The following is a 23,558-nucleotide window of genomic DNA, read 5'->3' on the forward strand; positions in this document are numbered from 1 at the left end:
CAAAACCAATAGGGTTACCCCTTTAACATTACCGCCTTTCGTGGCTTTTATTGCAAGCCAAAGTGTGAAACGAGATTACTTGAAATATATATTTCAGAGTTGAAAGAGTTTCAAACCTACGAATATATTTCTGAAATATGTCTCTCTGATTGGTTGATGGTCAAGAGGATTACGGCATCCTCAAAGCCTCTTGCTGTAATTCTCTAATCGATATCTATTATAGGACCGATCTTCTGAAATCCATACAACCGTGTCAAATGAAATCATCTCGAATCATAATTTGTACACGATACAACGTTGATACGTCAGATTTCGAATTTTATTAAAAATAGGCATAAATCACATTGAACTTGTTGAATGCTGGCAAAAGTATAGATAAAATAACTATGGGTCGAATTTACATTAATCAGTGTCCTGGGGCCAGGATAACATTTAGGACTCCTTCGAATTCTAAAACAATACTTCGCCAAATGTCCTTGCTTTCATTTTCTCATTTAATTTGTTTTAATTTTAATTAATTTCTTTATCCACTGGCTCTCTGGTAAATCCGGTATTGCCAAATATTTCTTGTCCATTACCCGTGTTAATCTATTTATTTATTAAAATGAACCATCTATTAAATTCCTATAATACAATGTATAGGCCTAGTGTATTTGATAACAAATTTGTTTTTATTTTTGATTGGAATTTGGGTTCCATTACACGATTTCATAATAAGATATGTTTGGGCATGGCGGAATTAGTATATGATTAAAAATAGACATACTCTTAAGCCCCCTTTTTTAGGCCTAATGTTTGTAGGCCTACATTATTGATATCAATATTTATGTACAAAATGCAAAAGAATGTTTGGATTTAGCAAACAATGAACCGTCAGGGTTATAGCGCGTTATTTAATCTGATTCAACTCGTCGTGGCACGTATATTTATTGCACGTGTAATACTTTTTGACGTCACGAAAAGTATTGTACATACAATATTGTACGTACAATACGGAGTCTAGCCTTATGATACAGAACCAAACAATCATCTGGATGACAATAAACCCCACATAAGGGATCACACCACTAAATCAAGTTCCTATTCTTTTATGTGTTAAGAGGTACCTAAGAAATCATCATTTTCTCATGGTTAGAACGTGCTAGGGCATTCAAAACAAAAAATTTCTAAAAGATTGTGATATATTCTACCCTAAAACCACCATTATTTTGGTAGTTGAATGGCTCGATTTTTCACAGTGGTGCATTGAACATGATGTAAACCATACCAAAGTCTACATCTCAGCGCCTCTATGCTGTGACGTCATTTGGTGCATTGAACTAAAAAACCTTCCTAAAATGTCAGAATTGTAATATTTTTTATTATTTTATGCTTGGATGATAAGAAAAACATCCACAGAGCACAACTATCACCAAAAAATGGGCACATCAGCCTTCATTTCAAACTTTTTTCCATTAAAATGCACTGGTTGTTATTTCTTCAGTCAGATAGGGTTGGACCTGATTTAGTGGTGTGATCTCTTAAGTGTGGGGCAAAAAATCATGGCAGTCAGTGAGTGGAGGGGGGAGGGACAAGATGTTCTAAAAGGAGATGCTTACCCCCTTGTCCCTTGGCTATGCCACTGCAGTGATTGGACTATTCCATTTAAAATCCACACTACCCCTGTAGAAGATTTAGCTAAAGTCTTTCACAGTGGGAGTATGAGTTTCAAATAGAATAGACATTCGGGTAACTTCCATTTGAAATACTCACTTCAGTGGTGGAAGATATTGGTAAAGCCATAATACAGGGGGAGTATGGGTTTTAAAATGATTAACCCTGGCCAATTACATTTGAAAAACATACTCCCTCTGTGGAAGATATTTCCAAAATTGTCCACAGGGGTAGTGTGGATTTCAACTGGAATAGCCCATTTGATTGACTCACCTTACTAGTAAGAAGTAAATTTCTGGTCGAGTTGTCATGTCTTTGAAAAGTTCACAGAATTCATTGCTACTTATTGTAGGTTTCTCATTGGCATCACGACACTTATTGGATGTGATCTCCTGCAAGAAAAACACAACAAAAGTACAAAATGAGATGATGTAACTAGGTACAATTACATTTTACGATGAAAGTGATTTTGAGATACATGTAAGAGTATATCCTGGGAGTACTGAAAATGAGAGACGACACTCCAATGACCAATAAAAAAGGTGTATTCATTTTGTAAATTAGAAAAGCCATAAACTTGTTGTCCAATGTGTAATACCAGACTGATAATACATCATATATATTATTTTCAGTTTTAACTCATAATACGAAGTATGTTTTAGATAAAATAATTCAATTTCAAAATGGTGTAACCAGTAAGTGAGACTGGTGTGATCTGAACATTGTGTGGATCATTCAAAATATGGCAATAACAAATCTTCAAATTGCAATTATGTCTTGTTCCATGAAATAAATTTTGAGGAAGTCACAAAAACATTATTCCTAGATAGAAATAATAAATACATTGACAACTAATTGCACCTCAAAAACCCCCAAAAAGAAACAACATGGCACCGGGCAAGCAACAATGTTGAACATGATTAGACCCCACAACACACCAACGAGTCACACCATTGGTTCACATGTAACTAATGATAAAACCATTGTGACCATTGACCATGGTGCGAAAACATTTTGCCATAGGGGATAAATTGAGTGTCACTGTGATAGACGGGTGAAATTGCATTTCGTTGTTATGGTATTCTATAGCAAATGCCCATACACATTTTCAGCATCAAAATAGGCGAGTCCTGTTGAAATCCCTACACCCCATGGAAAACATGACCTTAAACTCCGACACAGGAGTGTGAATCTCAAATGGATTACCTGAATGGGTGATTCCATTTGAAATCTATATTTTCTCTGAAGGAGATTAAGGTCATTTCTTCCATAGGGGTGTAGGGATTTTAAGTGGAATAGCCCTTTCAATATAGCTGCCACAAATTTGAATGATCCCATTGCCGGCATATTTTTGTACCACAATCACCTCATTCAGCATGGTTAATGATAATGTGGCAGGGGCTTCCTCACCATTATTTAGATTTAAAATGTGCACACTAAGTCACAAAAGGGAGGTCCTATGTATGCTGGTACTATACTTACTCCCTATTCCAGAAAAATCTACACTCATTTTTTGGAATTAAAATTTTTTTTATCTTGTTTCATCAAATGAATTTGAATCATTTAGTTCTAACTGGCCATAAAAGTTAACTTTCAAAATGTGTGAAATTTGAGGGGAAATGGGTCAAAAACATGCAATTTTGCATGTTTCCAATTGTAGTCACAATATTCCAAGACCTAAGCAATCAAAATCTTGAGTATAGGCTAAGAGTTAACTCATAATTCTAATGTTTTGTGTTTTTTTATAATAGGCTATGAAAAAGATTATAAAATGTCTTTTCCCAAAATTAGAATGTATAACTTAAAATTAGTCTGTGGGCTTGATTATTATAGTATACGACAAACGCACTAAAAACACACGTTTTTGGTCCTTATTTCCCAAACTGACCACATGTCACAATTTGACTTATATTGCCAATCAGAACTAACTCGAAGATTAGGATTTAGCTATGTTTCATTTGGCAAAACATGATAATATTTTTTTAATCCAAAAACATTAGTGCTGTATTTTTCTGGAATAAGGAGTAGCATTGGCCTGTCTTCTCTTCATATTTCATCAGTTTAACTCTATTTCAACTTTAATTGTACCATGTTATTGGCACCTAAAGCGACGCCAAATCATTGTCTGAGTATCTGTAGATAAGGGTCTACTGCATTTTGGTAATACCGTTTTCACTTTCTTCTTAACTTTTATGCTAGCATTTTACCCTGTTCAATATTTCTAGGGACATGTTTATTGATAATAGGATGTATGCTCCAGTTAAGACTGCATTGGGCTATTCCAGTTGCTATCCTTACACCCCCTATGAAAGACATAACCTTAATCTCCCACACAGGGAGGGTGAATTTCAAATGGGGTTACCTGAATAGATGACTCCATCTGAAATTCACCCTCCCTGTGTGGGAGATTAAGGTCATGTCTTCCATAGGGGGCATATGAATTTCAAGTGGAATAGCCCATTACACTTGCCTGACAGTTTCATGCAATTAGGCAGTATCTTCTACATCATTATCATACATTTAAGTCCTTTTTGTATTCAAGCAACACCTTATTTTCCCCTTATTTTAAGTCTCAGTAGACAACACATTTTATGAAAAGCCACAGCCCAGGAGACAAGTCATTAATCATTCACATCAGCTTTTGTGCCTCATTGAACCACAGTATCCTCAGATGAGTACAAAATAGCTCAATATGAAATGAGGTTAGGATGTGGCAATAAACAATACCCACATTGACATCATATGCCCTTCATACAACCCTAGGCAGCAGGTGCCATGTATAATCACATCAGAAACAAAGTAGTTGGATTTTTGGGGCTTTGCTTTATTATACTACTTGTCTCTAAAAGTTTATTTAAATTGTATCCTGGTGCCGAAACTGGTAAGCATGCGTCACTGAGGTGGTATGGCTAATCTGGTTTAAATTAAGGGGAAATACAGTGTGAAATGGAGGGGGCAAAATCCACATTTTTTTGGCTTGCTTCTGCATAGAAACTCAAACAAACTGATTGTTTTGTGGGGCTCTGTAATGCTGATGATATGGAACTACATGTGACAGCTTTGTATCTGAACCAGAAATACCTCTGACAGTACTGTACTTTCAATAGAACTACCTCTGATAACACTGTGGATGAAGTAGAACTACCTCTGATAGCACTGTATTTTTAGTAGAACTACCCCTGACAGAACTGTGGATGAAGTAGAACTACCTTTGATAGCAATGTTTTTAGTAGAAATACCTCTGCTAACACTGTGGATGAAGTAAAACTACCCCTTATAGCACTGTGTATGAAGTAGAACTACCCCTGATAGCACTGAGTATGAAGTAGAACTACCTCTGATAGCACTGTGGATAAAGTAGAACTACCTCTGATAGCACTGTGGATGAAGTAGAACTACCTCTGATAGCACTGTATTTTTAGTAGAACTACCCCTGACAGAACTGTGGATGAAGTAGAACTACCTTTGATAGCAATGTTTTTAGTAGAAATACCTCTGCTAACACTGTGGATGAAGTAAAACTACCCCTTATAGCACTGTGTATGAAGTAGAACTACCCCTGATAGCACTGAGTATGAAGTAGAACTACCTCTGATAGCACTGTGGATAAAGTAGAACTACCTCTGATAGCACTGTGGATGAAGTAGAACTACCTCTGATAGCAATGTATTTGAGTAGAACTACGTCTGCTAACACTGTTTATGAAATAGAACTACCCCTGATAGCACTGTGGGTGAAGCAGAACTACCTCTGATAGCACTGTGGGTGAAGTAGAACTACCTCTGATAGCACTGTGGATGAAGTAGAACTACCTCTGATAGCATTGAATCTGAATTTGAGCTACCTGTGCCAGCACTGTGTATGAAGTAAAACTGCCCCTAATAGCACTGTGTATGAAGTAGAACTACCCCTGATAGCACTGTGGATGAAGTAGAACTACCCTTATAGCACTGTGTATGAAGTAGAACTACTACTGAAAGCACTGTGGATGAAGTAGAACTACCTCTGCTAGCACTGTGGATGAAGTAGAACTTCCTCTGCTAGCACTGTGGATGAAGTAGAACTTCCTCTGCTAGCACTGTGGATGAAGTAGAACTACCTCTGATAGCACTGTGGATGAAGTAGAACTACCTCTGATAGCATTGCATCTGAATTTGAGCTACCTGTGCCAGCACTGTGTATGAAGTAAAACTGCCCCTAATAGCACTGTGTATGAAGTAGAACTACCCCTGATAGCACTGTGGATGAAGTAGAACTACCCCTTATAGCACTGTGTATGAAGTAGAACTACTACTGAAAGCACTGTGGATGAAGTAGAACTACCTCTGCTAGCCCTGTGGATGAAGTAGAACTTCCTCTGCTAGCACTGTGGATGAAGTAGAACTACCCCTGATAGCACTGTGGATGAAGTAGAACTACCCCTTATAGCACTATATCTGGAGTAGAACTACCTCTGACAGAACTGTGGATGAAGTAGAACTACCTCTGATAGCATTATTTTTAAGTAGAACTACCTCTGCTAGCACTGTGAATGAAGTAGAACTACTCCTGATAGCACTGTGGATAAGTAGAACTACCTCTGACAGCATTGTGTGTAAAGTAGAACTACCCCTGATAGTACTGTGGATGAAGTAGGACAACTTCTGATAGCAATGTGGATGAAGTAGAACTACTTCTTATAGCACTGTGGATGAAGTAGAACTACCTCTGATAGCACTGTGGATGAAGTAAAACTACCCCTTATAGCACTGTGTATGAAGTAGAACTACCCCTGATAGCACTGAGTATGAAGTAGAACTACCTCTGATAGCACTGTGGATAAAGTAGAACTACCTCTGATAGCACTGTGGATGAAGTAGAACTACCTCTGATAGCACTGTATTTTTAGTAGAACTACCCCTGACAGAACTGTGGATGAAGTAGAACTACCTTTGATAGCAATGTTTTTAGTAGAAATACCTCTGCTAACACTGTGGATGAAGTAAAACTACCCCTTATAGCACTGTGTATGAAGTAGAACTACCCCTGATAGCACTGAGTATGAAGTAGAACTACCTCTGATAGCACTGTGGATAAAGTAGAACTACCTCTGATAGCACTGTGGATGAAGTAGAACTACCTCTGATAGCAATGTATTTGAGTAGAACTACGTCTGCTAACACTGTTTATGAAATAGAACTACCCCTGATAGCACTGTGGGTGAAGCAGAACTACCTCTGATAGCACTGTGGGTGAAGTAGAACTACCTCTGATAGCACTGTGGATGAAGTAGAACTACCTCTGATAGCATTGAATCTGAATTTGAGCTACCTGTGCCAGCACTGTGTATGAAGTAAAACTGCCCCTAATAGCACTGTGTATGAAGTAGAACTACCCCTGATAGCACTGTGGATGAAGTAGAACTACCCCTTATAGCACTGTGTATGAAGTAGAACTACTACTGAAAGCACTGTGGATGAAGTAGAACTACCTCTGCTAGCACTGTGGATGAAGTAGAACTTCCTCTGCTAGCACTGTGGATGAAGTAGAACTTCCTCTGCTAGCACTGTGGATGAAGTAGAACTACCTCTGATAGCACTGTGGATGAAGTAGAACTACCTCTGATAGCATTGCATCTGAATTTGAGCTACCTGTGCCAGCACTGTGTATGAAGTAAAACTGCCCCTAATAGCACTGTGTATGAAGTAGAACTACCCCTGATAGCACTGTGGATGAAGTAGAACTACCCCTTATAGCACTGTGTATGAAGTAGAACTACTACTGAAAGCACTGTGGATGAAGTAGAACTACCTCTGCTAGCCCTGTGGATGAAGTAGAACTTCCTCTGCTAGCACTGTGGATGAAGTAGAACTACCCCTGATAGCACTGTGGATGAAGTAGAACTACCCCTTATAGCACTATATCTGGAGTAGAACTACCTCTGACAGAACTGTGGATGAAGTAGAACTACCTCTGATAGCATTATTTTTTAGTAGAACTACCTCTGCTAGCACTGTGAATGAAGTAGAACTACTCCTGATAGCACTGTGGATAAGTAGAACTACCTCTGACAGCATTGTGTGTAAAGTAGAACTACCCCTGATAGTACTGTGGATGAAGTAGGACAACTTCTGATAGCAATGTGGATGAAGTAGAACTACTTCTTATAGCACTGTGGATGAAGTAGAACTACCTCTGATAGCATTGCATCTGAATTTGAGCTACCTGTGCCAGCACTGTGTATGAAGTAGAACTATCCCTAATAGTACTGTGTATGGAGTAGAACTACCCCTGATAACACTGTGTATGAAGTAGAACTACCCCTTATAACACTGTATGAAGTAGAACTACTCCTGATAGCACTGTGTATGAAGTAGCACTACCCCTGATAGCACTGTATCTGAAGTAGAACTACCTCTGATAGCACTGTGGGTGAAGTAGAACTACCTCTGATAGCACTGTGGATGAAGTAGAACTACCTCTGATAGCATTGCATCTGAATTTGAGCTACCTGTGCCAGCACTGTGTATGAAGTAGAACTGCCCCTGATAGCACTGTGGATGAAGTAGAACTACCCCTTATAGCACTGTGTATGAAGTAGAACTACTACTGAAAGCACTGTGGATGAAGTAGAACTACCTCTGCTAGCACTGTGGATGAAGTAGAACTTCCTCTGCTAGCACTGTGGATGAAGTAGAACTACCTCTGATAGCACTGTGGATGAAGTAGAACTACCCCTGATAGCACTGTGTATGAAGTAGAACTACCCCTTATAGCACTGTGTCTGAAGTAGATCTATCCCTGATAGCACTGTATCTGAAGTAGAACTGCCCCTGATAGCACTGTGGATGAAGTAGAACTACCCCTTATAGCACTGTGTATGAAGTAGAACTACTACTGAAAGCACTGTGGATGAAGTAGAACTACCTCTGCTAGCACTGTGGATGAAGTAGAACTTCCTCTGCTAGCACTGAGCTACCTATTTTACACTGATCAAATGATAATGCTGTCTAGCACGTAGCTACCACTGTTGATGTCACTAAGGGAGAACTTCTTTGTGTCAATTTGCAATTGATAAGCCCTGCCTATTTTTTACCGATCAAATTATACCTTCTTCCAGCACGCAGTCCAAAGTGCTATTGATGTCGCTAAGGGAGCTCAATAGCAACTTTTTGTGTCAATTTGCAATTGATAAGCCCTGCCTATTTTGTACCGATCAAACAATACTTTCTTTCAGCACATAGTCCAAAGTGCTACTGATGTCACTAAGGGAGCTCAATATAAATAGCAACTTTTTGTGTCAATTTGAAATTTGTAAGCCAAGCAGGTTGCCTATTTTGTGCCGATCAAACTATATTTGGTATTAAGAGAGTGAATTATTAGCTTTAAATAAGTCTCAATGGATGAAAATGGAATCAAGTTGTTTGTTTGTTTACTAGTAAACTTCCCTACATCAAAGAGTAAAATGATGAAGTATATGATCATCAATATTAAAATTTAAAGCTAAAAAGGCATTTACATTAAATGTAATGGAGCATTTGGGATTATATATATCTCATTTTGCACATTTGTATATTCATGTTGCTTATTATACCTGTTTATAAAATCACACTCTGTAAATCTATGAATAATTTTGCTTCATCTTTTATGCATAATACTCTGATAAAACTGAACTTCTATAATTTTATCAAATAAGTCTACAGATAATTTTGCTTCATCTTTTATGCAAACTACATTAACTACTGTAAAGTAAATTACACAAATGCAAGTAGTTTAAAATAGCTTAAATATTAATACTTTGTGCTTGAGCCCACCCAAGTATTCCACCCCGGCCTCCCATCAGTCACTGGATGTGCCCTTAACAGGGGTGTCCCAGACACCTTAAGACTTCGAGATGCGCAGCGGCAAGAAGAAAGATGTTTTAGGCATAGTTCCCGGGTGCATGCACACCCTCTACTGTTCAAAAAGTTTGAATCCAAAACATGTAAAGTATTCAGTAGAAAATAATATGTATCTTTTCAAGTGGGTTCACCAGGAATTTAGACAAAAATAACTTCAAGCAATGTAAAATTAACTTTGAGTAATGTCTTACCCACAAAGACAATATTCATATTATAGTGCACATGATCCTTGTTAGTTTTTAACAGCGAAGCGTCAGAGACTACCACCTGCACAAGTCTCCTAAAAATGCTATGCCCAGGGAATTCTGCCATCAAATCGTCAATTTTCTCTATGTAGTTTTTACCTTGAACTTTTGTCGTATTCTCATGGAGGCCACGCTGTTATTGAGTTTCTTCATCAGCTGCATAACTTCAAACTCATCTAGCTGGTTGTCATCATCACCTGCTGCCTTATTGAACATCTCTCTCAGCCACGTATAAAGGAGTTGAGTTAAGGAATGGAACCTAAAACATCATTTTTGTTTCTCTTTCTTGCTAACCAAACATGAATTCCAATTCCACAAAACCTTGACATTTTCACATTGTTGAACAAAATGTTTTAATTTAGTAAATTTGATCGTTATTTTGAAGTGGCCTATTAGAATGCTCTTAACAAACTGACATATTGCCAATATGATGGCCCAGTATTGAGGAAATTAGCCGCCTACATGTCAGATTCAGTTAAAGGGATAAACAGGAATTTCATTTCAAAACCTAAAATGTATGACTAACTTAGCAAATTTTGATTGAATGTGTAAGTTGTGATTAAATTAAACACCCTGACCTTGTTACTGAACTAGTTTTCTTCATGTATTCTTCATGTAAAATGGAGCACCCGCAAAAGATAATTGTGCTGTTTATTCTGATGTACATTTAATCTACCAAAAAAACGTTGACAACGTAAAGAAAGCAGCAAGTTTAAAAAGCCCCCACCTCGGCTCACTTTTTGAAACTTGGTCCCATTTGTAAAAGATACTGATTTAATCTTTGTCATAATTATCAACTTAAAACATTTCCAGAAGTGTTATGTATCTTTAATGTGCCGATGCGATATTAAGTTGTTAGCATTCTGGAACGATCAGAAAGGTTATTATGTTGTTCTTGGCCAATATCCTTATATGTTTTGTTTTATGATAATTATTAAGTTCATGACCAATGATTGAATTAAACGAATAACAAGTAGGCATGTTAATGACAATGATACTATTGTTTAAACGTTAAAAACACCGATTTGCTGTTGATATTCAAAATGGGACCAAGTTTCAAAAAGTGAGCCGAGGTGGGGGCTTTTTAAACTTGCTGCTTTTACGTTAATCAACGCTTTTTTGGTAGATTTTCTTTCTTTATGAATGTAGCCAAGCAGCTCTAAGCTTGGAAAGTCATCGGGCTACGAAGTACTCCATAAAAAGAAAAAAAAAAAAATAGATGTTTGAAATTATGTTATCCTTGATTTATGACAGTACATAATTTGATAAAACTTTATCAGCCGTTTATTTTAAAACTTGCTGGTCACAGCTACCAGCGTGACTGTAATGTTAATAGGGGATACATATACATTTTAATATACTTTAATTATTCAAGGCAACTAAGAAAATGTAAATATGGACAACACATACCCAATGTTGACGATGCCAGCGAGACACAGAGTCCGATTGACTTCAAATTGAAACTATGTTAGCAAGGCTTATACTACGGAAGCGTCTAAGTGCCACGACTTAGCAAGATAATTATGTTTTAATGATTGTGGTTTTTAGTAGCCCTGGGCAATCTAGTTGGATATCCAAATTTCGCGGTTGATAGTTCTTTGTAGCCCTGCGGGCAATCTAGTTGGATTTCCTATTAGCGGCGGTTGTTGGCGGTTTTTCGCGGTTTGTAGTTTTAATTTCCCTCATTCTTCATGCCCTACCCTCTATCGGGGGTTAATTTATAGTTTAAGCTCGTTGGATAACTATACTTTTCGGTGTGTGGTTCTTTGTAGCACTGCGGGGCAATCTAGTTGGATATCCAAATTTCGCGGTTGATAGTTCTTTGTAGCCCTGCGGGGCAATCTTGTTGGATTTACCTATTAAGCGGCGGTTGTTGGCGGTCTTTCGCGGTTTGTAGTTTTAATTTCTCTCATTCTTCATGCCCTACCCTCAATCGGGGTTAATTTATAGTTTTAACTTGTTGGATAACTATACTTGGCGGTGCGTGGTTTTTGAAGTTCTGCGGCCAATCTAGCTGGATGTCTCTATTGAGCGGCGGTTGTTGGTTGTCTTTCACAGTTTGTGGTTTTAATTTGTTGGATATCCAAATTTCACAGGTTGTGTTGTGGTTCTGTGTAGCCCTGTTTTACGCATTCCTACACCTGACTAGCAGCCTTTAGTTGGGTCCCCGTCGGCTACAATGCATCCAAAATGTGAAATGATTCGGAAATATCATGATCGTCAGGCATGGTGAAAGCATCTGCATGGTGAAAGTAGGCCCTAGGCCTAAATGTGAATAAAAAATCAAACATGTTTATTTGATGAAAAAAAATATAATATCACAATAGCAATGGATGTTCGAAATGGTGTTATTCTTGATTTATGACAATAAATTGGTTAATAAAACATTAAAAAAAGGTGATGGGAAGTTTCGAACTTGAGCAAAACTTCTTAAGTGGATTAGAAGTCCACGTCCTTAACCACTTCGCCACGTGGACGTCCGATATAACGACGTGTGAAAGTGGAGTATTTATTAATATGAATGTATGCTGTGGTCCGGAAAGAATAAAAGAATTGTGAAAAACTTGATTTTTTTGGCGAATGGGATCCAGAATTTGTATGTAGGGTATCCAGGAAAATGCTAGGGTATATTTTGAAAGTGAATCTCAAAAAGTAGTGCGACAGTGACAGCCATATATGGCTGTAGCAGTGACGAAAGATTCTGGATATCAGTATGATTAGCTATGATTTGCCACTAATTTTGGCTATGAAATACCGCGTGAAATAAACAAGAATGTTTGTTTATTATGAAATAATCGGATTGACTGTAAGATTGGTGTAACTTTTTGAATTAATGAGTTATTAAAATATTACACTTTGGACAGTAAATAAGATTTAGCATGGTTTTAGATATATTTTGTACCCAGCGAAAAATATCATAGAACAATAGCGTTTTGTTTCGTGTAAATATAGTCTTGCGGTGCATCTGCTTATTCTTCTTTATCAGTCGTTTTTTTTAAAACTTGCTGGTCATGCTACCGCATGACTCTAATATAGGGCCACCATCATTAACAGGCAATTCTTTTTGGATAATGTTCACTGTTCTCCTTGAACTTGTGGAACTTTTGGTAAAAAAAAGCTTTAAGCTTGCACCAAGCCCCGAGATTTTGTATCCGTAATAAATTTCCCACATTTACATGGGTGAGCTCACATTATGACGTCATAGCGATATTGTGTGGGGAATTTTGTACTTATTTTGGTATCACTGGATAGAGGAGTAGTACCAAATATAACGGTATATGATGTTTATAACTGAACCTTTGTAGTTTGTGTTACAAAATATGGCTCAGTAGTTCTAGGGTTAAAGTTTAGTTCTTCATTTAAGTATGTCAAATAGAAATATATTTTACTGGCAATTTTTGTTTACTGCTTTAAGGAATCAATGTTATCGTATCTAAATTCTGGATTTGAATGATTCTCAAAGTTTTTATGCAATATTTATTTCATCAAAACACCTAATTTGCAACAGTCATTTTATGAGAATACTCTAGGCAATAATAATTATTATACACAAACAAATAATAATTATACACAAACATTTTAGATTTTGATAATATAAAAAGGATATCTGTCTCTCATGTCCTGGCTTCTTTCTATTGCTTCTGGAGCTGTAAGAAAACAGAAAATTGTAAATGTTAAAAGTGCATATGGAAATCATGTCTCTTTATACAGATATGATGCATTGTTATGAATATTATCTTTAAAAGAACTTAAACAAATCTTCAATCCACCTTTGAGTTTCAATTCTCCTTTTACAAATGCAGCACTCCAATGTGCACTTTAAGAAGATGGTTTGGGCAAACTCCCAGGGGTAAACACCCTCCTACAAAAAAGTGTATATCCAATACATTTTCTTCTAGTTTTGTGCTATCTACTGAAGATAACACTTATAGTGTTTCTTGCACAGATTAATAAATAAACAGATTGGAATTTTCCATGCCTGTGCCCTCTAAGCGTACTCGAATTCAACTGACGCCGGTACAGCGTTCAGACCTGACAACATCTCGCGAAGTTTCTTTTGTGTACGCTCACGCAATTTGCGTTATTTTTTAGTTTGCTCACGCGGTACCCGACTTAGCGTCGATCCCCATGGGCAACATGCCATGTTTCCACAGTATGGTTTCTTGTACTGCAATTGTCAGCCTTCATTCAATGTCTAAATATCTTGTTGTGTTTATCTTGCAAGGACAACATATACTTGGCTTCATGTAATTAAGTAGAGCAGCTAATTACATTTTCTGACTCAAACATATTGGAGTAGACTATTTACCATAACATCTGCACCTTCGTTTCTTAAAAAAAATTACTCTAAATTCATAACAATTCACAACCAAATGTTTTGGATCTTCAGAATCAGACAAAAAATTGTAAAATTTAGCAAATGGCAGCTATTGCAAATAACTTTGTTCCACAAATAAAACAATCTTGCTCTTCTTACAAAACATATCATAAGTTCTTGTCCTACACAATAGCAAATTTTAACAGACAGCAGCTATAAATCCATGCCAAAAAAGTTTAAATAAGCAAATATCTTTGCTGTACTAATAAGCCAAATCTCATTCTTCCTATAAACACATCAGACCATATAAAGCCTTGCTCTATACCCAATCCTCAGTTTAATCAAAAAATCTATCTCAAGATGATTAGGTATTCTGCCATAACACTCTGACCTTTTTTTATTTTGTGAGCAAATTTCAGCAAACGGTTGATATTGCAGGCAACTTATTTGCCCTGATGAGACAGTCTTGTTTTTCTGAAAAAACATAAGACATTTTCCTACACCAACACATAAGCCCTTGCCCTACACCAAATCCTCAGTTTAATAAAAAAAATCAATACCAAGATGGGTTATTCAGCTGTCACACTCCAAACTTATTTCATTTTACGAGTAATATCCTTCACATTGTACTAGTTCTTGATCCGCAATGGGGAATCTTTTTTTCCTTGAAAGCTTACGTCCGCTAATGACCAATATAACCTCAAGGGTTTAACTTTTTGATTCCATACTGAAAATGGACTATTCCAGTTGAAATCCATACACCCCCTATGGACGATGGACCTTAATTTCCCACACAAGGGGTGTAGATTTAAAAAAAAGTCATCCATTCAGGTAACCCCATTTGAAATTCACATTGCTTGTGTGTGATATTAAGGCCATGTCTTCAATAGGGGTGTATGGAATTCAACAGGAATAGCCCAATATTGGATGTGAGGTGATACTGTATGGTCCAAGCTTGATTTGTTTCTCATTGATATTTGGGACACAATCTGGTTCAATGAGTCAAAGGGGGGCAATTTTGAAAACGAAGAGTTATGAAAAGTCAATATCATCATCAACAAGCACAGTAACAAAGCATGCAATTCATGAAATCCTTACATCCGTAATGCTTTGCTTGCTGATCATAATAGGCTTCCACATAAAAAGTCAATTTTCTCAAACTTTCAAGAGCTATCTCAAGAATACCCCAACCAATACGGGGCTTGTTTGTACTTATTTCAATGCATTTTTCATGCCAATTCCAAATCTTATCATAAAACAGTACAATTCTTCAATTTTTTGAATTTTTAAAGGATATTTGAAACTTGTAGTCTGCAGTCAACACCCACATGGTGAGGGTTAACAAAATTGGTTCCAAAGTTATTAACTTTTCCAATGACAATTTTCTTCTGTATAGTATTGTCTTTTGTACCCAATATTGACTTGATCTCAATTTGTAGCCTTTGGCCCGATTGGATCAAATCACACTGCATTTATAAAATCAAATAACGAGATGTAGGTCAACATTGATAGAAGAATCTTATTATTGTGTCGTGATGTCATAGATTGGAATTCTGGCTACTGATTGGCCAAATATGGCTGTTCCAAATTACACCCTGGAGTGAAAGATTACCTTTGGAGTGATTGACCAAGTCAACAAAATTTCTCTTTACAGCCAAAGTACTTGGAGGTGTTTCTTTGATATATTGTTAACAATAATGTCTTACAAATGTACTTGAAGAAAATTTAACACTTATTAAGCCCAAAACATTTTAAAATTGAAACATTCAGGGCCACCCCATGAAAAGTTTCGCTCCAATTATGGTGAGTGAGCATGTCAAATTCACAGTACACAATTCTTGAACCCTAATATGTTTGGACACTCATACAATTACCTCAAACTCATACTCCACAACTTGAGGTCAATTTTTGAGCTTTTATTATTGAATGGAGGTCATTGAACTTCACAACCTGGAAAGAGACCATTGGTTTGTTGGAAATTCCTCCTTTTTGATGGGCACCAACAGTATATGTGACACGATCTGGTCCATGGGGGCCAAAGGAGGCGTTTTTGAAAATCGAGTTACTGTAATTGTTACATTATACAATAGGCTATCATTTATTGAAAACACCAAAGGTCTAGCATACTTGGTTCTAAAGTTATGAAGGTGTTTGATGTCTATTTTCTTATGTATTTTATTGTTTGTTTTACCCCATATTTTTACCTTTATCTCAGTTTCAAATTTGCCGCCTTTGGCCCCCATGGACCAGATCGTGTCACATATGGATTTATATTTGATGTATATTAGGAATTTGACCTTTGATGAACCATAACTTCACTTCCAGATGTCCGATGAGGTATCAATTTAAAGCTGAAAGTACATTCTTTCAAAATCTTCAATAAACAGAAAATGGTCTAGAGCCGACTTTACTACCACTTCATGGTGGATGGTCACATTTATGGTGGTACAGCAACAATAAAATACTGACAAAAACCAGTTGAGCGGTCATTGTCACCTTAAGGTAGAGCATTTCCTTACATTTGTTTTTCTTTCCACCTGTCAGGTAGGACAGCCCTGTGACCCAGATATTGGCCTCGTCTGCGCTGCTAGCCACCAGGTCCAACGTCTCAAAATGGTCACCGAAGATGACGGAGAAGGCACAGTCCTCTGGGAATTCCATGGTGGATTCGCGGGCACGGAACGTGTCTGTGTTTTTGCCGATCCGTACCTCTTTGATTGCTTCGACGAGAACTATAAGAATGGATGAAAGATGGTAAGATGATGGCATCAATATGATATCAGAGGGGAAAAGGAGTACTTATTATGCATCTGATGTGCAAGATGCATTGATTATCCCTCCAGCGATGCGTTATGGGCTATAGATATCAAAACTGAATTCAAATTTGGTGAATTTGTTATATCATATTCAACTCGGATGCGTAAACTCGTGTAACACAATAAGGTTTGCTGTGTTAAACACAGAATGGGCTGTTCCATTTGAAATCCATACACCCCTATGGAAGACATGGCCTTAATCTCCCGCACACTGGGTGTAAATTTCAAATGGAATCACCCATTCAGGTAACCCTATTTGAAATTCACACTTCCTCTGTGGGTGATTAAGGTCATGTCTTCCATAGGGGGTGTTTGTATCTCAACTGTAATGGCCCAAACATTAAGCATTTTTATCCTATGTAATGCGAGATAACAACAGTTTAAAGAAGTATAACTATGTGAGAATCTGAATAATTTGTTTTCTTGTTGTGTTTTGTTACCCTTTTAGAATTCAGATAAATCAAATGTGTTCATACGTAGGGTATTATTATCCTTTACAGCAAGGTGTATCAAGTTTAAATACAATCAGAGATTGGAATTGAATACACATTAATAGAGTGTAACAAACTTATTTGGATAGACGAAAGATGAACTGGCATGCAACAAAAATGATACACAAAGAATATGGAAGAAAGAAGATATTGGAATTGAATATGTATTAACAGAGTGTAAAAAAAAAATTTTGATAGATGAAAGAGGAACTGGCAAGCAACAAAAATAATACACAAAGGATATGGAAGGAAGAATAGGCAAAGACAATTATTGACTCATTCATTCAATAGTGTTTTGTTCAAAACTATAACATAATGACAAAAAACTACTTTGAATATCTCAACAAACTTCAACAATTTGAGGAAGAATAAGACTGGGAGGAAGGAGAGAGGAACAAACTAAAGGAGGGGAGATGGAGGAAGGACAGGATGCAGGAATAAGGAAGTAAAGAGGAAATGAACAGAACATAGAAACTAGGATTGGGAGAACAAATGAAATTGCTGCTTTGTAGCATATATAACTCCTTCAAATTCTCTCATACTATAGTTTGATCAGCTCATAATCAGCGGAAAATCAAGGATGCCAACCTTGCAACTCAAGAAACTGTACTCACAGACCCCAAAAACTGTATTTTGCCATACAAAACTGTATTTTTTGAGATCATGTGTAATTTTACTTGTAACTAGCTGTAAACATTAAAAACTAACTTGTTTTCAAGTTTGTAAACTAAAATGAACCATTGCATACCTGGCAACTTTTGAAAACTAGAAATAGGGACATTTGTGAAGCGTAGCGCTCGCGACTACGGCCGGGGGTCCAGGGGCCCGCCTTATGAATTTGCAATCAAAGTTGGCAATACCAAAGAACCATTCCATCAATGTAATAAATCATTACAGAAAGATGCTTCCTTTACGAGTTATCACTCATTGGAAGTGCTACTTTGCTGTACTTTATGGAAAGCGGCCATCTTAAAGTCGTCATATTTCCTTAATCACATAATTGATCCAGCTGATTTTTGGATATGTGATGCACAGTTAAAAATAATTATTAAAAGATTTGGTGACCTCTGTTGACCTTTGACCTTGTATGTGACCTTTGACCTCACAAAATTGGATAAAGTATGTAGAGGAAAGAAATTTATATATTTCTGGAAACATTGGGTTTTGTTACTTCTAATGTATAGAAGCAGCTTTGTTAAAACTTTCAAGCTCAGAAAATCATTGATCATCGTCATCATCATCATAGTATCAGTCGATAGGCCTAACATCGGGGTTTGTTCATGTTTTAAAAAAACAAAACAATGTAATGTCAATGTCAATTAGAAGACTGTACTGGGTAGGCGTATAGTAATTGTTAAAGAAAAATATTAATATTAAAAATATTAATGTGCCACTGCGTGTACCATTGAGAAAACAAAGTCGGACAGCATCTTGCAGGCTTATTCTTTTGCAGACATAAATAGTTAACTAAATACCTCCAGAAGACGTAGCATGTGTAGCAGTTAGATGAAGATGCTTATAATGAAAAATATTAATGTGCATCAAAAATCCGCAAGTCAGAAGAAAATTATTTCGGAAACCATCTTGTAGGCTTATTAAATATTTCTTGTGCATGCATGGTGCGAAAGTCGGAAGTAAAAGGAGGTAGGAAACCTTTTATGCTTATTCTTTTGCACTAATAGAGATAAAAATACCTTCAGAAGACATAGCATTAGGTGTTTAATATTTTTTTTTTGACAGGCTAAACGGAAAATCGTATTTTTTGAGGGGAAAACGTGAAATCGTATGTTAAACAAAAAATCGTACAAAATACGGCAAAATCGTACTAGTTGGCATCCCTGGAAAATGTTAGGGTTTTACCACTACACTGCAAAGTAGACCCATGTTAAGAGTGATATAGGTGACATGTCTTGTCTATATTTTGTGTGTTAAAGAAAGTAGATGAAGTACAGTGGCATACCGTGGCCGCCTAACCCGGGGGCTGAAGAAAATTCAATTTTGCAGCCTTCCTCAACAGCCCGAAAAGGTTGACCCAATTTTTTTCTCGGTCGTTTGAAAAAGTGAAGAGCAAAAAAAATTTTCCATCCTTTTTATTTACTAATTCTTTTTCACCGCCCTTCGTTTTGCCGCCCTGTTTTTGCCGCCCTTCTTCTTACTTGACCCTTCATTTTGGCTGCCCCCTGCTTTTACCCCCGGGGGCTGGCGCCCCCAAAGCCCCCCCAAAATACGCGCATGTATGAAGTATAGGACTTGAATTAATAATTTGTGATTCTTCTGGCAAGACATCACAAGACAAAACAAAATATATTGATATTAATTTGCGATGTTATAAGGCCCGCCCATTACGAGCTGATCAAACTATACTTGACTTGACTTTGCTAACTATTAAAAAAGTGTCCTTACTTCTTGCTTTGTCTGGTTTCTTTGACGTCGGATGCCATCTTAGTTCCGTCATGTCTTCGTTAAGTGAGAACACCCTGTGATACTGTCTGGATTGGGAGCGTACCTTGATGAGTTCACAGCCTGCTTGCATGAAGGCTAGACAGTCAGAGGCTGTAGGCAATGAAAAACAAACAAAAGCAAGATGTGGTTAGATTGGCAGTGATGAATTCACTGATATGATGTCGTGTGTAGCCACTGGACATTTTGCTGTGTAACAATAGATTAACTTTTGACTTATCGATGGTACGGGGATACGGGAATTGTACGGACATGTTATGATGAATTGAAGTAGTGCTTGTGGTTTTCGTTTGTAGCAGGATTTAATCATGTTGTTACCGGATAGCACGGTTTTCTGTGATTTTTATTAGAAAGAGGTGCTTTTTATTACGATATGTTTGTCTGTGTGTGTGTAATTCAGACTTGTAGTTGAGTCAAACTCAAGACAAGTCATCCAGGGCTTGATATGCAAGTCAAAGTCATTGAAGTGTCAAGTAGAGTCATTTGGGACTTGAGTTCAAGTCATTTGAGTTGTCAGACTTGAGTCGAGTAATGAGTCATAAAATGTTGAGCCAAGTCGAGTCATTCAAGTCAAACCATTGTAAGAAATAATATTTCTGTTCTATTTTCAAAATGGAGGGGGAAGTCTTTGGTAATAGATGAGCAAATCATGATAATACATTGTTATTCTTAGAAAGAACTTTGATTAACATATTTTATTTATCATGATGAAGACAGCGAGCAAACATTGTTGTTATATTTTACATCAAGTATACTGTCCCTCTAGCCCACAAGGATACAATGTGCTACATTCCCAGCAATTTCAAAGGTGGATATTGAATCTTTTTTTATAGTTTTTTTCCTCTAAGCATGATGTCATGCCAGTAGGTCTACATTTATTATTTAGGTGACATCGCCTGCGATTAGGTCTAAATTTTATACGTCTAGCAGTCGGTTATCTTCATAATGTTTCTTGTGCAGAACCTGAATACTTTCATATTGCACAAAATTGATGAAAATACAAGAAGATATTAAACAATCCTTCAGTTCTATCGCTAAATCAATTTAAGCACCAAAGAACTCATTTCTAACTGCGTCACACAGTTTCACTAAGCACCCACACATATACCATAGGCACACACAAAAGGTGTGCTTTTAAATAATTTGGAATCTTTTGTTAATCAGTTTCTTCTAAGCAGATCATATTATTATGCTTTCATGTCAGTAAGTTTTGAAGTTTATGTGTATATGCAGTCAATTACCCGTCTTGGCATTTGGGACTCATCTGGGGTTCGATCTCATGCAAAAGCAGAACAGCAGAACACTTTAATATTGCACAAAACTAATAAAATACAAAACGATATTGAACACCTAATCAGGTTTTTTTTTACGACATGGCATAACCGGGCTTCAACAGCAGACACAAAAAAATCATTCAAAAGCTGCTGACGAGGAAGCACCCAGAAAGCGATAAACCTCTCCCTGTTGAAGCTGGCCCTTGATCTAATGGCTGAAATTTGGGCAGGAAGAGAATTTCGTAATTGGGCTGTAGATGGTAGAAATGATCTTTCATGGCTGACAACGTTTGATCTTGGGACTTCCACTGATAGGTTATGGGATCTCACAGACTGTTGCAACCTGGGGTCATGGACTTGGATGTCTGGCATCAGCTGGCATAACAACTCAGGGGCCTCCTTGTAGAAGACAAGGAACTCATTTTACTTAATTGCATCACATCTTGCAACACAAAGCACCTACACGTCATGTACCATGGGCACATACAACAAGTTTGCTTTTAAATGTTGAATATTTTTAAATAATTTAACTCTAAACATGTCTTATGCTGTCAAGCCAGTAGTCTTATGCGTCTTTGAAATCAGTAGTGGTTCTCACAAACACTTTTATGTTGCACAAAACTAATGAAATGCAAGATGATATTGAACACTCTTTAATATCAGTCCTATCTCAAAATCAATTTTAGTACCGGGTACCAAAGAACTCATTTTCTTAATTGCGTCAATGTTCACAAAGCACCCACACATGTACCATGAGCACACACAACAAGTGCTTCTAATAATGTCACATTTTTCTATTTTATTTAACATTTTGATAACATAATGCATACAGACAGATCACTTTTAGCTATATATGTATATAAAAAATGCATCTACAGATCCAGGCGATTATATCCCGGGTGACGGTACTTCCAGAATATTATACAAATAATAACAGCTTTCTAGATGTTTTTTCATCCTACGCAAATAAAAAAGTAATATGTATACTGTTTGTGCTAAATATATGCGCTATATAATGTTATACCCTTTATCATGCTTCACTTATCTTACACAAAATTAAAAAAATGCAAAACTGATTATAGATATATCAGAACGTACAGCTAAAAATTTTTTTAATTAATCGTTTAAATTGTCACAGCGCAAAAATAATAATCACTTGAAAAAGATCTCTTTTGTAGGAAGTCATTATACTGTCTGTCAGCTTTTAAGCCCCATGAATACACATCGTATAATATGACGATAACATCAAGAGATCGTGGATTACGCAGTTGTCACGCTTATTTGCTCTAGCTATATAAGGCGATAAATAAGCTGGATTAGGATATTCCTGTTGAAATCCATACACACACTATGGAAGACATGACCTTAATCTTCCACACAGGGAGTAAGAATTTCAAATGGGTTTACCTGAATGAGTGACTCCATTTGAAATCTACACCCCCTGTGAGGGAGACTAAGGTCTTGTCTACCATAAGGGTGTATGGATTTTAACTGCAATGGCCCATTACTTTTACTCCCAGGGGGCCACTCATATAAAAAGTTGTAAGCATGCGTGTGAACAAAAACGCGGAATATGGGTGGTTTTTTCTACTGCAACACGGGCCCGCACGGGCCGTGTTAAGGGTCTCAAAATCATTGATTATGGCAAATAAGGGTGTCATTTTTGACACCATGTGTCCGTGCTAAAGGTAGTTAAATCTAATCACATTCCTACCCCTACAATTGTCATAATAAAATATACTGCCCTAATAATGCAGGCGATAATTATGTTGAATAATGATAACTGAGTAGGCCTAGGCCTAAGCCTACCAAATCCAGTTAGGAAGTATCCAATTAGAATATAATAATAAAGGAAATAAGAAACCTTGAAAGTTGATGTCTTTTACTTTTTTCTTCAAAATTGATCATGCATCCTGCTAAGGGTTGGATTTAATCCACTTGTAACTTTGTCCTTGTTAAGGGTAAGGTTAACAAACCATTATCCTTGTTAAGGGTCATTTTGAAGACAAAATGGTTGTCCTTGTTAAGGGTGCTTTTCTAAAGTGCATTCACACGCACGCTTACAACTTTTATATATGAGTGGCCCCCCTGGGCTTTTACTAACAAAGTTTATTTGATCAAGCATATCAGTACTAATGATGTTATCTGTGTTATTGCAGACTGCAATGATGACACTGCTAGATATGATAAGTTTGTGTTATAACACTAGTTCTTTTTTTTAGATCTTAGGGTTTGTTTCATAGAATTTCCCAAAGCAATCTCAGTGATAAAATTTATCGTCAAATTATGAAAAACTGTAAAGTCAAGCTTGACAAAAATGTGTGATCGACACATACATTAGTATTATAAAAGGTGATTAGGGCCTCGTGTCTGGGTAGATACAAATTCAAGTTTGACACTATGAACAGGGCTGGATTTATC

At 36.9% G+C, this 23,558-nt stretch overlaps 1 protein-coding gene across 1 annotated transcript in view; it reads right to left on the bottom strand.

Moving 5' to 3' along the window:
* The window catches only part of LOC140144115 (inactive phospholipase C-like protein 1), a 132,803-nt gene that overhangs the window by 43,470 nt on the left and 65,775 nt on the right, over positions 1-23,558 (bottom strand). Inside the window, exons 2-6 of the mRNA XM_072165950.1 lie at positions 19,807-19,956; positions 16,616-16,828; positions 13,386-13,425; positions 9,878-10,007; positions 1,927-2,045 (exon numbers count right to left, since the gene is read on the bottom strand). Of these exons, the coding sequence (XP_072022051.1) occupies positions 1,927-2,045; positions 9,878-10,007; positions 13,386-13,425; positions 16,616-16,828; positions 19,807-19,956 (652 nt within the window). The remainder of the gene's footprint in view (positions 1-1,926; positions 2,046-9,877; positions 10,008-13,385; positions 13,426-16,615; positions 16,829-19,806; positions 19,957-23,558) is intronic.

Source organism: Amphiura filiformis, unplaced genomic scaffold (genome assembly GCF_039555335.1).
Source record: "Amphiura filiformis unplaced genomic scaffold, Afil_fr2py scaffold_40, whole genome shotgun sequence".
Taxonomy (NCBI): domain Eukaryota; kingdom Metazoa; phylum Echinodermata; class Ophiuroidea; order Amphilepidida; family Amphiuridae; genus Amphiura; species Amphiura filiformis.